The sequence below is a fragment of the Primulina tabacum genome, chromosome 1, assembly GCF_025594145.1.
Source record: "Primulina tabacum isolate GXHZ01 chromosome 1, ASM2559414v2, whole genome shotgun sequence".
Lineage (NCBI taxonomy): Eukaryota > Viridiplantae > Streptophyta > Magnoliopsida > Lamiales > Gesneriaceae > Primulina > Primulina tabacum.
This window is the reverse complement of record NC_134550.1, coordinates 58,183,627-58,199,596: the sequence shown is the minus strand read 5'-3', so window position 1 is coordinate 58,199,596 and position 15,970 is coordinate 58,183,627. Positions and strand designations below refer to the sequence as shown.

The following is a 15,970-nucleotide window of genomic DNA, read 5'->3' as shown; positions in this document are numbered from 1 at the left end:
TTCGGCTTGAACAAACACTTTTTAAGATGGAGTTGGAGTGAAGGACTAATAGTCCATGAGGTAGAACCATTATGGCGTCATTCACCAAATTTTCAATGCCATTATAAAAAGATTGATCTTTTAATTTACAAATATGGAAACATTTCTAAATTATTTGTTGATCTGTGACATAGTTTATTTGCCATCTTATGTTTATAAACGTCAGTTAAAGACTTATAATCAACACAAATGACATATAACAATAAAACATGTTAACTTTAGGGTAAAAAACTCATCTCATTGTAAGAACGCTAAATGATCAAATTAATCATATTATTTAATAATATTTATTTAGCAGCATATATAAAAAATTGACCAAATGGCTTAAAACAATGTTTCAAACCAGTTACATACAAAAATTTCTCTCAATCACGTATCTCAATTGACACATAAAGAGTCTGAAAATATCTCTATTCTAAATGGGAGAAAGAATTTTTATATGAACTTAATATTTATTAATTAATAATTTATTTTTATTCAATCCGTCTCATATTCCTTCGTCTTCCCATTATTATCTATCATTAACATGGTAGAGATTTTCATAAATTTGACTGCACTGTATAAATTTAAGAAATTAAAATTAAATTAAAATAATAATTATTTTGATTGAGTTAAGTACACTATTAATGATAATTTTAAACTAATATAAAAAAGACTTAAATAACATCATGAATATGACGAATATTGTAAAACAAAAAATTGGTAAAATAGTAAGCTCACAATTGAATGTCATATATTTAATATATATTATTATTAATAGATAATATATTATTTAAAGATATTTTTTAGAATCATATATCGAAATTGATTAAATACTTAAATATTTGTATTTGTATTGAAATAACTTACATACAAACTTTTTCTCTCAATCATATATCTGCGTTGATACATAAGTAGTCTAAAAATATATCTATTTTAAATGAGAAAAAGATGTTTTATATGATCTTAATTTTATTAATAATTTAATTTTATTCAACCTCACTCATCTATATTCGTCTTACCATTATTACCTTAATATTCGGAATATTAACAAATTTTTAATTTATAACATTATTATAGTAATTTTCTATGAATTTGATGTCAATGAATAATTAAAGTTTATTATAGTAATTTTTTATGAATTTGATGTCAATGTATAAAACTAATGTAGAAATTAATTTAAAGAACGAACAGGACAATTTATAAAACAAATAAAATGGTAAAATAGTAAGTTTACAAATGAAAAACATATATTTATAAAATTAAAATAGATGTAATATTATTAATTTTTTTAAATATGTAAATTAAATTAAATTTAAAAGTAAAATCAAGTTAATAATTATATTGATTGAATTAAGTAGACTATTTTTTTAAATATGTAAATTAAATTAAATTTAAAAGTAAAATCAAGTTAATAATTATATTGATTGAATTAAGTAGACTATTAATGATCGTATTAAATTAACATAGAAAATTACTTAAAGAGCCTCGTAAACATAACAAATTGTAAATAAATTAAAGGGTAATATAGTAAGCTCACAATTCAAACTCATATATTTATAATAGTATTAGATTATGTCTAGTTTCTATTTAACAATCCACTAACTCTCTTTATAGCCAAGTAAAAAGCTCGATCGATATCGTTTGTTAATCTTATTGAGTTGAACTCAAGTTTAAGGATATTCAGCTCGTGAGATCAAGATTGCGAGCCACATAAACGAGACAAGTTCGAGCTTGGCTCGTTTGTTAGTTTAACAAATAAAAATATTAGTACTAGCCTGTTTAACGAGCCGAGCTCGAGGCAAAGTCCTTAAACATGATTCATACGGGTCATTCAGGAAGCTCTTCTCTAACAATAAAAATCAGTAGCTTTATTTCTCTACGTTAAAAGACACAGTGAACAAGGCTCTAAGCTTTATATACATCAGGACAAAATCGTCCTATCTTCTGGAAATCTGCAGAGTTTAACTCATTCACTTAATACATCACTTCACTCAAATAGACATTAGTGAAAAACTACAAAGAAATTTTCTTCCTCGCATTCAAGTCTTGGGGCCATCATCTTACTAAGTGCATACATTTCATTTTATGTTCCATTGTGAAAAGATTGATGACACATGTTTATTAATGGTATTTTAATCTGTTTAACATGTGTCATCTATCTAAATACACAGAACATGAAACGAAACTACTGCATGAACATAAGATCCTGTGTATTTCTCACTAGTTACCTTCCAGAACACCTTTAAGAAGATTCAACCCTTCAGCAGATATACTCCTCCGGACTCGACTAGGAGGTATCTCTATCCGAGGTGGAGGATCCTGAGAGAAACAAATCACTATAACTGTCAAGTTATCACAAGTATTGCGTTTCAACGCTTCCCTAACTAACTCTCTCGAGCATCTTTCAGGATCGTTATGCAGCATCAACTCTTTCCTTGCCATTGTGATGGCACATTGACTGCTCATAACATCCCATAGGCCATCACATCCAATGATCAAGAACTCATCCTCTTCTGTCAAGACAGTTGCCTGTAACTCTGGGCTGGCACTTAAAGGGCATGAGGATCCTTTTGGTCCCTTCATGTGCCAGTCACCAAGCGCTCGTGAGACAGATAGTTGACCATTAAGGTAGCCGTCATATATAGCTCCTCCAAGTTTTTCGATTCTGAGTCTTTCTGACGTGTAGTTCGGCTTATGATCTCTGGACATTTCTATTGCTTTCCCTCGTTTTCCCAGCACTGCTCGACAGTCTCCAGCATTGGCGACTACCAATGTTCTGCAGAGTAGACATCGTTTTACATGTAATTCAAAGCCTAAATTCTTAGATGAAGTTCGTGAGCCTCTTCAAAAAAAAAAAACCTTCAAAAACTCTCACTATAAAATACTTTTATGTACTAATAATAAGGTTGGCCAACTTCATACGATAGTGTCCACAGACACAATTTGTTCACCTTTCTACCGATTATGGATACAGAATATGGGGGGGGTTCTAAAAAATCCACAACCAGTAGACTCACATCTCTAAGACAAATAATTCCCGGGTGACAGAGAACAACACCATGCATTAATTCATAGCAGGACATTAACCACGATGATAACTGGTAGTGACAACTATCAAGCGGAGTTTAGGAAATTCTGATGACATGTGAAGGAAAATAATTTTTCTTACCTTTCAGATATGAATGCAGTCAATGCTGTTGTACCAGAAGATATGTCGAGGGAACTATCATCAGCAAATACATAATCAGCCTTAAGAAATGCACTCTTGATTGCTTTTTCCAAACAAACTGGGAAAAAGGAGTCCTCAGTTATGAATTTCAGAATATTATTCTTGACAAATTGTGCTGCATCTGTACCTCCATGACCATCAAACACCTGCTCACACAGTGTGTGACTCAATAAACGCAAAGAACAGGTAACAAATATGATATGGTGGAAAAAGGATCCCAAAATCTATTTCTTTAACAAATTTTCTGAGTCTTGGATTCATTGGAGAACATTCAAGATGAATGGTTCAATATATTAATAGAATTTAGCTACACACCCCGTAGAAAGCTCCAAATGAAGGGGAACCTGCAATTTCACCTAAATGGTGAGCCAAGTTGTCTATGCAGATATGTTCATCCTCCATATACTGCTTTGGTCCTTTCTCACCGCAGCTTCCAGACCGGAAGATGGGTTGAAAGCTTGAATTTATATCTGATGGTGACTTAATCCCCGACATTCCAAGCTCAAAATCCTTGGGAAAAAAATAGATAGCATTACTTATAATGCATCAAACATTCAGAAAGGCTAAGGCCCAACAGGAGTAGATTACCAATTGAATGTGTCCAAGTACCAGTAAAAATTTAATCTTTTAATTCACTACTTCTAAAAGTTACAAGCATTGTCCCATCTTGTTATCAGTTGCCCCATCTTGTTATCAGTTGAAATTCAGATACGTTGCCTGCAGAATATAATAAATAAAATACATCTTTCTCAAGGAGAAACGGTTTCTCCTGCTTTATCCTCGTAGAAAACCATAGAATCCTCCATGACTCACAACTATCAAATCGAAGCCTCCAAATGAACAATGAATCTAATACATTTGCTACCATTAATAACAAGTAATATAGACTAGATAACTTTTTTCAGTTACAAATGACATCATGGCAGTGCTAAATAGCAACATACGCTGGATGTAAGTGAAACATTCATTACATTACTACAAGAATTCACTCACAAAATCAGTAGGTGAGACCAATGTGGTGGTGCTGATAGAGTGACGTACAACAGAAAGATGCCGTGGTGGTTTCCTGTTAACTATTTGCTTCCCTTCTTCGATGTTCTCAGGTATATCCTCACTCAAAACTGAAACTTTATAATCATTCTCACCATAACAATCTTTGCCATTAGTTAGCGGAGGTGTAGAATAAGTATCCCCAGCCATTTTCCTTCTTAAAACATCAACTTACGCCTCGTTCACAAGATCAAGAACTCAATATATGCCCCTTTAACAACAAACTAAATAGATTTGTACCCAGGATCAATTCAAAGAACCCAATGACAAAAACAGATCAACCAATATTATCCTTCTTTTAAAAGATCAAAATCAATAACCCCACCTCGATTCCTTCAAAGAAGCTCCAAATTATTCTAATCCTCAACACCTCGAAACCCAATCAAATTAAAGACAAAACCTACAAAATGAACCTAACCTCCAGATCAATTTCCCCACTATTAACAAACGAAATCACACCACCCAGAAAAGGAAAAAAATAACGTAATCTTGGAGAATTCGGTAAAAAAATAACTTGAGGGACCAACGGATCCAAATCCCATTAAAAGAAAAAATAAATTCAAACTTAAATCCACTCTTTATCGATAAAATGGTAGGTAGATGGAAATACACAAAAGAGTTTACAATTACAAGTCCAATACAAAAGAAATCCCTTCAATTGACAAAATATCGCAGAGGAAATTGCATGAGAGAACGAAGAAAATGATACTAAGAATGCAGGTGCGGAATTTTTTTTCCATTGAATTCAGTTGGTAACCGGTGATTACAGGTAAAACTTTGCTGCTTTGGGACACGTGGTGTGTTTTAATTGGCTATAGAGTATAGCAGACCTGATCGCTTTCCCTGCACCGTTTGACCACTGACTCTTGCTCCATCCCATGGTCAGTCAGCTTCTCAATAAGAAATAAATAAAATAATAATAATAAATTTGTAAAGACTAGTTTGGTTGGGCATGACACCATTTTTTGTCTCTTCATCTCTAATCCATTGAATTATATTATTACAAGATTTGAACCAAAATAGTATGCTTTAAAAAAGTATTTTTTACTTTTTTATTTAGTTCAAAAAATTTATTCCACCAAACAACAAATTTTAAGTACTACACTTGAAATATAATATAGATACACAATTTAAAATATTAAGGAATAAATAAACAGTCGAATAATTATAAGAGTTGGTGGATAGTTTTACAATAAAAAATAATACTAATATAATAAAAAATAATGTTAATAGAACAAAACGTAATATTTTTTGTGCCGGGAGTTGAATTTTTTCAGAATTTTCTTCAAAGTTAAAAGTTGATTTTCTGATATACAGTTCCAAAAAATCTCTCTTTACACAAAAGGGCGAAAGGGCACAAAAATCAGGTGGGGATGGTGCTGAGTGCGTTGAAAGGGGAGCCTCTAGTGACGAAATTGGCGGTGGTGGCTAAGTACGGCGTGCTTCCGGCAGCTATGTTAGCCGCCGTGGTGTACTCGCCACCCGATTATGCTCGACCGAAAAAACCATCGCCAGCTTCTTCTTCCCAGTAGGCAGAAGCAAAGGTCATATTTGTGCTTATATGTTAACCTTTTCGGCATTCTTCTTTTATATTTCTCGATTCCGACGTTGTGATTAGGGTTTTGTATCTTCTTAGCTTTTTCTTTATGTTCGATGGATCTACTCTGATTTTTGGGTTGATTGGTTTTTGTATGGCTTGAATAGAAAGTAATTGAGATTGGAACTTAATTATCTATTTGTCATAGGTACTAGTCATAGAAACGATTGAACGGATTCGGACATTATTGTGAATTATGATACTTCAAAAAAAATTGGAAAAAAAGATTTGCGGGCTGTTTTAGAAATGCTAATTGAACCACAGTTGTGTACGAAGATTGGAAGAAGATGATGGCGACCTCACGTCACAATATTTTCTTAAAGCGATAGGTTTGGTGAAAAATAATAGTCATTTTGCACATTATTTAGCTTCTGAGTTGGGTGGAATTCTTTGTTTCTCCTTTCAGATTCTTATAGCATCTTTCCTCCGTATGTTACATTTATTGCTTCCTCTTTAAACCTTTGCGCTAGAAGGGAATAAGATTTTCGTCACTTGATGTCCATTTGAAGTTGAGTTCAGAGTTTCACGGTTTTTCTTTTGTTATTGACGGCTTCATGTCATTCAGTTATTTTGCTTTGAGAGGGACCTAGTTATTAAATTTCAAGTGCCATGCAGCACGACTTCAATTCAGAAGTGACATTTGATCGTTTTCTTGCATTTGTTCGCTTCAATTTTTAGATAAGTTATGCAAATGATACTGGATTGTCTTGTGATATTGTTTTTATGCAGGTTTGTTGGCTGATGAAATGTGGATCTCTTTGTTGCTCTCGTGATATGGCAGATGGATGTGGTATGCAATAATTATTTGATTTACTTCTATGCGACCGCTGTAAACTTTTAGGTTCTTTGGCATTTCATGCCTCTTGAAGGGTATTGTAATACTTTCTTGATTTTGAGTTTCCAACGTTCTAATGAATTTAATAAACGCGTATGGTTTCTTATCTATTTCTCATGTACGGTGATTTGCCTACTAGCTTGTAAGCACAAGGATTTGAAATTTAGACTTGGTAATAATCTGGAACTGCAGCATATGCCAATTTTAGGTACACCGAGCCTTTGTAGTCCTATCTCATCTTATAACTCGAAAAAAGGTCTCTGATTTGTCATCCCATTTATTTTACGATCATGTTACTCTCTAGGCTCTTCCAAGCAACAAATATTCAATTTTTTGTACAACTCCTTGGGTATAATTTGTCATGTAATTCTCAATGCACTGCCAAGCAACTCGAGTTTCACATAAAACAATGGATTCCTCATTTCTAATCATCTTCGTCATTCAAGGTTTAGTCATAAATCTACTGAAGTTCGACTGTAGATCTCTCTTCTCCACTACACTCTATTTGAAATTAAAGAAATCCCCCATGTTCCTATGTAATCATGACCAATCTTTAACTTTGTTCCCTTAAAGTTTTGGTGTCTTTCTACTCTTCCCCGGTCCTTTTTGTAATTGAAGATTTTCTTGAACAATATTACCTGTATCTGAATATTCCGGAATGGCGAAACCTATGTAAACGGCCGTAGACGTGTAAAATAACACTCGAATATGTCGTGTGGATAGAATAGGAAGTAGGATTGCTCTTTAACGCACTCAACTTTCTTCCACGGAGGAAAATTGAAGTGTGCCTCGAACCAAAAATTAACATTAAAAGAGAAAATGAAGTGTTTTCAAACTATAGATTGTGACATATTTTTAATCCCATTTCATATGAAGGTTGGAAAAAAATTCTTGGTGAGGTTTAAAGGAATTGTTTGGCTGTTAAACTTTGAGAGTCTAGATCATATACTTGCACAAGTCCTCGATACTAAAAGAAGGTGCATGTTCTTTTTTTATTAAAAAAAAATTACATGTTCTAACATTTTCTTAGGATATATCTAACATTTTCTTAGGATATCTAACATTTTCACTTGGTTAACAAATTTAACTGGGTAGGACCTCATTTTTCTTAATCCATGCTCGTCTTAGTGTCTGAATTGATTTCGCACTATTTACTCGATACCAAATCTTTTTAGCTTAAGATTTTGATTGACCCAAATTCTGTTTAATCGCTACTTGAAACCGTTGAGTCACACATCAAGCACTGGAAAGCCGTTAATTAAATTATCTTATATCTTATGATATAGATATTCATTATCAAATTATGTTATGGAATGTCTTTTTTAGAAAAATAAAGTATTAAATTGGAAGCTTAATCAAGAATTTGAAGTCATCGAGCCCATCTCAGAGTTTTTATAATAGAAAAAAAAAATATTTTCATAGCATAATAATAATTAGTACTTGTCCTCCGAGCCTTATCTGGACAAAAAATATTTTATGTTTAATCTCGAACTTTAGATTATTTTATCAATTGTACTTGTCGAGAGTCGATTATAAATCAATGTTATAAAGAATACAATGTTATAATCAGTGAAATATCGGCAAGAATAACTCGCGATTTAATCGATCTCAAATAATAATTTAAACCGGACCCAACGATTAATCGGGCTCAAATAATAATTTAACCAATAGTCATGCATGTCTGATATAATGTAATAATAATCTTTTAATCAATCAAAATCAAAAGTATACTAAAAATCCAACCCAAACAAAAAAAAAAAAATTACTAAAATTTGACAAACTCGTTTTGGTATGCTTCACAATCTTTATCATCAGAAATTAAACGTGGCAATCATTTAAAGATCATCAAATCTTCAGGAAAAAAAAGTTTAAACTCTATTATCCGGCACCAAAGAGAAATGGCAATTTCAAACAAATATCTAAAAATTATTTCTTTCAAGTAAAAAACAAAGTTAAATTACATAATTTTTGGTTTCAAATTAACACGTACATGGTCTTCGAAAATTATTATTACACACGTGTCAGTCAATGCAATTAGTATACAAGAATTGAGGTTCCTACAGCATCAAGTGTAAAAATCTAACCTAATGGAGAAATCATTTACAATTAAAAACCCCGGCATATGTACAGGGTAATCTCAAAAAAGAAGGGAGGGGAGGCAGTCTTGAAGAAGCTGACAAATCTTATATTCCACAATTGCATTTTATCTATTGTTCTACCGCATGTTTGAATGAATGAATGAATGAATGACATGAATAGAACATAAGATAAAATACAAATACATAAAACAAAATAAATTAACTCATTGCAGCTTCCTTGTCGTGAGTCTGTGCAGTTGCCATGACCATGTAGCCAAGACTATCACAAGCCACATCCCAACACACATCCAAAGTATAACTAACCATTTTGGCATGGAATTAGGAAATAATCCTGGAAAATCAACAAGCATAATATAGCTACTCAGGTCCTGTTGAATTTAAGACACTACTAGCAAGGTTGTGATGGCACCTTTTCCAAACTTGACGCAGATGAGGAGTTCCACTACGCATATAGCAAGCGAGAGCCAGCATAATGCTCCCACTTTCTTCACCGGTTTCCTAAATATAACCGAACAAGAGATCGTGTCATCTCATGAGAAAATCGAATTTTCGTGCATGCGTAGCAGCACGTGCAAAATGTGGAAGAAAAGAGAAACACCTGTCCTGTAGGTAAGAATTATACTCGCGAATTGTTGGCATAGCAATTAGCCACCACAAAACTAGCCTGTATACGATGAGGGGGTTTCGAGGAGGAATCCAAAGACAGAACTTCAAAAAGAATGTATTCAGCTCTACGGTCAAGAAAATTATGCAAAGGCTAAGAACTTGAATGAATCGCAGTGGACCAAGAAAAGGGTTCCATTCATCTTTATCCCACAGGGCCGGTGTAAACTGCCCAAGTGTTCTTTTCACCTGAAAAGTCCAGACTAAGCAATTATTTCCTACTTCTATGTTTCGCACAACATAGTCAAATCATGGCACCAAGATTGAAGCCCTCCGATGACAATATATGTAACGAGTTCATAGCTGCAAATAAAGAGATGTTACAAACCAACGTACTTTGCTCATGATGTTTGGCTGCTGGTTTATTCCAACCCACTCGTAAGTTTTACCATCAAAATATCGAACAGTATGCATTCCAGCCCAAATACCTGTTATCAAGCACATAATTAGTAGCCAAGTTAAATTCTATTTTACCCCCCAAGTTTGGGTTTTATAACTCGCCGACAGAGAAATGTGGTGAAACCATTCAGAGCCATTGAATTAGTCATTTAGATTGACATTCAATTCATTTGGAAAATTAGCAGGTACATGTTTATAACCACATTATACATATACTAACAGCATTATCACTGCCAAAGCTAAATATGATGAATTTAAAGAACAAAAGGAGAATGATAAAAACTACTTACCGAACCAGTTGCAGATTAAGACATCAAGAATGATGCTGTCCCACCAGCATTCATTGAAATTTGGTAACATGTGCCTAAACGTAAACTGAAAACACAAGACAAAAAATCAAACAAAAGACACATATTTACAAGTTTCTAGAAACTGAATGGAGAGAATCAGAACCACACACAAGATGAAGGCCTACCTCCGTTAACTCAAATCCAATCGAAAGTGCCCATAGAAGAGGCTGATTACGTATCATTATAGCTTTCCCCCACCATCCGAGGATATGAGCCAGAACAAACTCATCAAAAAGTGTCTCCTAAAACACATTAAACCAAAGTATGTAGATGATCACAATATCAATTTATGGTAAGACAAAATATAGATATAAAAGAAGGAATGTGAAAGTAGAAATCATACATAAACGTTCTTAAACCTGCTTGTTGGATTTTCAGGCATATAAATTCGGCAATCAGCTCCATAGGATCTTTCGGGAAGTTCTGTATCAGAAAATTTGCATATAGCTTCAGCAAACAATGATCCAACAAAGTTCCAGTGATCTATAATTCGTGTTGACTACATGGTTGATGATGTAAAAACGTACAAACCTAAATTGTGAGCTTTTCACACCAGCTTGAAAAATACATGATTCAAATTCGAAATAAACAATCTCAAACTGAACTCTAGTATGCTTGATAATTTTTTAGCTAAATTTCAAAGACAAATTGTTTCGTTTTTTTATGGCTAGTGCACTTAAACAATCTCACAAGTCACAATTAGAGTATTTGCTGCTATAGTTCAATAATAAATTCGAAACAAATGCATCGATAGATCCCAATGCAGTAAAATTCCCGAGCTTCAAGATGGTTCAATGAAAAATTATCTCAAGCTCTGACTTATTAAATAACTAGTATTTGACTTATTTCAATATTTGTCACCCCAAGTGATGCCATGCATTACCACAACCAAATAAGAAAAACCAAATTATTTGACGGATTAATATAATGCCCAAATCCCTTACCGACACCTAGATCTGGATGCAGGTATCTCATGAAATGTCGAGCATCATCACGCCTCTGGAAATAACAAATGTTCAGGGGCATCAACATCCTCAAAAAGAAAAAAGGAATTGAAACGTTCAAATTTGTCCTAAGATCAATCACTGTATTTACTAAATTATCAAGTTTTCAATCACACATTCACGCTGCTAATCAAAACATAAATTAATCAACACATATTACCTCTGCTACATATATATCCATGCAAAGTGCGAACAGTAAAATTCTGTTTTTGGTTCAACTATCAAACGGTGCCCAACAGAAGATAAATCATCAATATCTATCATGGTGGTACACTATTTGGGAAAACATATCCAGGTGATTTATGTGCGCCACTTTATAGCATGATAAATAATGGCAATAAATTTATTCCTTGTCACTACCAAAAAAAAACTAACACTCATCCAAGAAACTTCGCAGAAACAAGTTCAAATCTGACCTGGAAAAGCAAAAATGTCAATGCGATGAGGTAAATGACAGCCATTCCATGGACAAGGCGCCAAATTGCAGGATGCGGCCGAGATAGTACACTATAAGAAAATATACGATCTTAATGGGTAATGGGCAAATAAAAATTGACATGTAAACAGGCAAGTATAGAAATTTGGGCACCAATGCCTACATTCATGAAGATGTTCCACCGTAAAATTAACTAAAGTATCGAAACCATGTAAAAATTTCTTTAGCCTCTCATATTCGCCAATCTTGGCAATATTTTGGCAGGGAAAAAATAACCCACATAAGAAATGAGCTTGTTTCTTGTCTTCCCCACAAATGTTTGTAACTTCGGATGTGTGGGAACATATAAAACAGATGCAACTCCGTTTTACTTTGTAATGGACAATAAATAGGTTCAAGTCAATTAAATACCGATAATCAAAATCATGTGTTTTGGTTAACGCATAGAAACCGTCTTTTCACATCGGATTACTGTATGATGTACACAATAAAACAAATAAGTCTGCTTTCCTAATATACATATAAAAGCAAGTGAATTTAAAAATCCCGAGTAACTGCTTCAATCCGAGATGGAAAAAAACAGGAATCATGCACCACAATATCATCTATTATTAAATTTACTGTAAACTGGGATAAAAAAGGAATCTGTTGTTATAAAACAGAAGTATATGAAGGAGCTAGCACCTACGTCGAAGGAGCTTGTAACAAGCAATAAGCGAGAAACACGGCAATCATTGCCCATACACCCCTGAAAAAGCAGTAAGAGAGAGCATTTGAAGTTTGAACAAGTCTATAAAAGAAACAAAATAAATGAAAAAGGAACATGTGAACACAGTAAAATAAAAGACATTGAGGTAGATTGCACACAATTTAGCAAATGCTCACCTTTTCACAGAGGTGACAATATCGTTTTCAGCACTACCTTCAGGATCAAGCACCCCGCTTGCGCATCTGAAAGAATGTTCAAACAGATAGATTAGAGCAGCATTAAAATCTTCCAACTAATTCAGTGTTTCATTAGATGCTTCTTTTTTGTTCTCGTATTATTTTTCCATTATTTCAAGAAGAAAAAAGTTGCCAAAAGTTGATTCGTTAATGAAACATGCAAGCGGTGATTTATAGATCCAGATGAATAGAATAGACCCAGTAAGCTGATAATCAATTGGTCCATCATCAACACGATCTTGGAAAACTGAAAATTTTGAAGGACTAAAAGACTAAGCAACTTACATGAGAAAGCATGCACCGATAAATAAAAATGTAATGGTATGCGGCTTGTATGCCCAGGAAGCCCATGGATCAAACTCATAATCAATACTTGATGAATTCACATCACCATTTTGATGAGGAACAAAATCCTGAAGCCTGGCTTTCTGATGACCGTTAACTTCCATACTACAAAATATCAGCTACGAAGATTTCTCACTGCAAGTCAAGAAATAAAGTGATTGCATGCATAACCTTCTTACAAGGTACATAATATAAATAGAAAAATAACAAAAGAACATATCCTTTACGAGAAGAAAAACAAGGAAAATGACAAACAAAAAATCATTAAAACTATTTGCACTTGATGCATTTGTTAATACCCCAAGTTTCTTTTTAAAAAATAAACCAATTTCCACTGCCATCACATGGTGCTAAAACAGCAACAGTCCTTCCTGTCCATATTAATGTTGTGATAGAATGAAAAATACGGAGGACACCTTCCAAGAATCAACTCGCAACTCCCACGTTTTTTCTTGCTCAAACACAATCTAGACCCAGGATCATGGTCAATATCTAAATATAACTTATAAACACTTAATTGTGTAAAATAACAATATTAATATACATCACATAGCAAAAGGTGAGATAACAAACATCAAGTAGCAACGGTGATATCCATTCTCACCGGTGATATCTATTCTCACCTTTGCTAGCCTTATTTTAAACATACTATCCTACGCATCAAAATACAAGCATAAAATGGCTTGCGATAACCCAAAACTTCCCTGGTTAAAAGGTGCATAATGAGAATAAAAATAAAAAAGCCAGACATTGTAACGATAAAAGAATCTTTCTGATCATAATAAGTTTCAGAAGACAACTATGAACTACAGGAATCAAGATAAGAATCTTAAATACTTTTATACCTTTACGCTTACAAAGACCAAATAGCCTTATGTAATCCATGAAAAGTAAATAAAAACCTTACAAAACAGGCTGTATACAATTAACTAAATTTTCACCCAAGGATTAAAAAAATAGACAGGATAAAATTGAGGTCACCGTCAACCCGGACTGATATCAAAACCAAACCTCAGAAAAAGCTTTTACTGCATGCAATTAAAAAAGCAACAAAATGAAGTAAAATCATTGAACCTAAAAAAAGTCACTTTCCAACTAAAATTTCAATTAATTAGAAAAAAAATAAAGCTGACCCATCATTCGAAGAACAGTGCATGCTACAAAAGATTGATTCCTGAAATAATTAAACGAGAGAATCATCCCCAAACAACTACCTGCATAATCATGCATACATCTCATATACAATCCCAAATAAATTATTTCAAAGATGTAAACTAGATTCAATCCAAGAGCAATTAGTGCGATGTATTGAGAAACGGGTCGTTTAATTTGTAATCAAAATGAACAATCTCCATACTGACGTCGAGATAGGCTGGTGAGCGATACCCAGCCGCACGATTGGATGGCAAAGCAACCTCTTCCGTTAATCAAAGACAAGGAGAAAGAAATCAAGAATGCGGGAGCCAGAGTTATCGAGATTTGGGAAAGAAGACGAAAGAAGCAGCAAGAATGGCTCCACTAAAAGATAACTCGCACTCAACACATCCGATGACTGGTAAGTTCGTGTGAATGTAATGTATATTATGTATGAGTGCTTATGTGTGTGACGATATATATATATATATATATATATATATATAGCGAATGTTTGTGTACAAAAAGGAGCAATTTTTTGCAGTGAGAAAGCGAAAGGTCGGGTTTTGATTTCAGTTTTGATTTCAGCAATGGCGAAAAGGTAGTGATGTGCAAAACGGTACGGTGGTCAAAGCTTGGACTCTTCGTTGAATTTTTGCTATAATTTGTTGTCAAGTTGCCATATTAATTCTGTATAAACTCGTGCGTTTCCGACAAAGAAAATTTCATTTATTAAGGAAAGAGAATTTCATTGATTCATAGATTAGCAATTGATTACTCATCAATTCTATATACTTATGCTAATTTCATTTTTCGTCCAGTGTAGTTTCCATATTTAATATAATTTTCTCAACTATTTTTTCAATGTACCCCAAATATATTTCCACCTCTTAGTCCTTGTGAATTTTGAACTTAAATCATCATTTGCAAACAAGGTAGTATATATTCTCCGGAGGATGTTCGAATGGGTAGAATAGATGGATTTTGGATCAATAATCATGAGTTCGATTTTTTCTTACCAACGTTTTTCCAGACGATTCGCGTCGTACAGAGTTGTCTAATACAATTTATCTAACTAGTGTGATTTGCGCTATTGTATTAGATAAAAAGTTTAACCAATTTATATAAAAAAAATTAACGATTGTGAGTTTCATCTTCATAAAAATAAATAAATAAATAGAGTTGAATCTCATGTTAGAAAAGACACCGAATTATTATCCAACTGAATTTTTTTTCAATATTTCCCAAACGTGAACTATAAAAGAATCCAAAAAGTAAAATCAAAACTGTGTGTATATATTTCTAAACTGTGTATTATTATTATTATTATTATTATTATATCACGAGGAAGAAATAAATAGTGGTAATTGTTGCGTAATATTTAGACCATTTAAAAGTCCACTTTCTTAATATGATGACGTGAATTTACGAATGTAAACGGACCAAACCGTTTGTGAGCTATTCGAAGCTCGATTCGATAAAAGCTCGTTTGAGCTCGTTTAATAATGCTCGTTAAGATAAATAAACCAAACTCAAGCTTTATAGTATTCGGCTCGTTAGCTCGTGAACATGTTCGTTGGTAAGTTCATTAGTAAACTTTTAGATGAAAAAATAATAGTTTTGATATTTGATTTATTGATTTTGCATATTATTTATGAAATATATAGAAAAATCTATTAAATTTATTTATTATAATAAATTTACAAATTTTAATAAGAATAATATATTTTTCTTTAAATATATAATTTACTTTTTAATTAATTTAATGAAAATTTAAATGTATAATTCATATTTATTAAGTTTGTTTAGGCTCGATAAAGGCTTGAATAAGCTTGTGAGCCATGCATATATTCGTTAAATAAT

The 15,970-nt window shown here is 33.0% G+C and overlaps 2 protein-coding genes and 1 long non-coding RNA gene across 7 annotated transcripts; 1 reads left to right on the top strand and 2 right to left on the bottom strand.

The window, feature by feature from the left end:
- Positions 1-1,915: 1,915 nt before the first annotated feature.
- On the bottom strand, positions 1,916-5,017 carry LOC142554584 (putative protein phosphatase 2C 27). Of its 3 annotated transcripts, none has more exons than XM_075665248.1 (4): positions 4,244-5,017; positions 3,566-3,760; positions 3,191-3,396; positions 1,916-2,797 (listed from the first exon to the last, which is right to left on the bottom strand). In XM_075665248.1, exons 1-4 carry the CDS (start codon positions 4,448-4,450, stop codon positions 2,242-2,244), a joined length of 1,164 nt encoding a protein of 387 aa, XP_075521363.1. In that variant the 5' UTR covers positions 4,451-5,017; the 3' UTR covers positions 1,916-2,241. The 3 variants fall into 3 exon arrangements, with proteins under 3 accessions (XP_075521363.1, XP_075521372.1, XP_075521368.1); XM_075665257.1 differs by lacking the exon at positions 4,244-5,017 and adding an exon at positions 3,839-4,222; XM_075665253.1 differs by lacking the exon at positions 4,244-5,017 and adding an exon at positions 3,860-4,222.
- Positions 5,018-5,563: 546 nt separating this feature from the next.
- Positions 5,564-6,842, top strand: LOC142554580 (uncharacterized). Its single transcript, XR_012822208.1, has 2 exons — positions 5,564-5,844; positions 6,627-6,842. It is a non-coding gene; the product is annotated as an uncharacterized LOC142554580 (long non-coding RNA).
- A 1,833-nt stretch (positions 6,843-8,675) lies between these two features.
- LOC142554566 (CDP-diacylglycerol--serine O-phosphatidyltransferase 1-like) lies at positions 8,676-14,701 on the bottom strand. Of its 3 annotated transcripts, none has more exons than XM_075665235.1 (13): positions 12,914-13,781; positions 12,569-12,634; positions 12,372-12,431; positions 11,664-11,754; positions 11,188-11,242; positions 10,587-10,666; positions 10,369-10,485; positions 10,184-10,268; positions 9,831-9,922; positions 9,430-9,683; positions 9,241-9,329; positions 9,035-9,162; positions 8,676-8,816 (listed from the first exon to the last, which is right to left on the bottom strand). In XM_075665235.1, the coding sequence occupies exons 1-12, from the start codon at positions 13,075-13,077 to the stop codon at positions 9,035-9,037; spliced, it is 1,281 nt and encodes a 426-aa protein (XP_075521350.1). In that variant the 5' UTR covers positions 13,078-13,781; the 3' UTR covers positions 8,676-8,816. The 3 variants fall into 3 exon arrangements, with proteins under 3 accessions (XP_075521350.1, XP_075521352.1, XP_075521346.1); XM_075665237.1 differs by lacking the exon at positions 8,676-8,816 and adding an exon at positions 14,335-14,701 and having other exon boundaries at positions 8,851-9,162; positions 12,914-13,108; XM_075665231.1 differs by lacking the exon at positions 8,676-8,816 and having other exon boundaries at positions 8,851-9,162.
- Between the last annotated feature and the right edge of the window lie 1,269 nt (positions 14,702-15,970).

Coding starts and splice junctions, on each gene's coding strand:
- LOC142554566 (XM_075665237.1), bottom strand. CDS start 13,077: ATGGAAGTTAACGGTCATCAGAAAGCCAGGCTTCAGGATTTTGTTCCT. Junction 12,635..12,913: donor ATCGGTGCATGCTTTCTCAT/GTAAGTTGCTTA, acceptor ACATTCTTTCAG/ATGCGCAAGCGGGGTGCTTG. Junction 12,432..12,568: donor ATTGTCACCTCTGTGAAAAG/GTGAGCATTTGC, acceptor CTGCTTTTTCAG/GGGTGTATGGGCAATGATTG.
- LOC142554584 (XM_075665248.1), bottom strand. CDS start 4,450: ATGGCTGGGGATACTTATTCTACACCTCCGCTAACTAATGGCAAAGAT. Junction 3,761..4,243: donor TGGTCTCACCTACTGATTTT/GTGAGTGAATTC, acceptor TTTTTTCCCAAG/GATTTTGAGCTTGGAATGTC. Junction 2,798..3,190: donor ACTGCATTCATATCTGAAAG/GTAAGAAAAATT, acceptor TCTACTCTGCAG/AACATTGGTAGTCGCCAATG.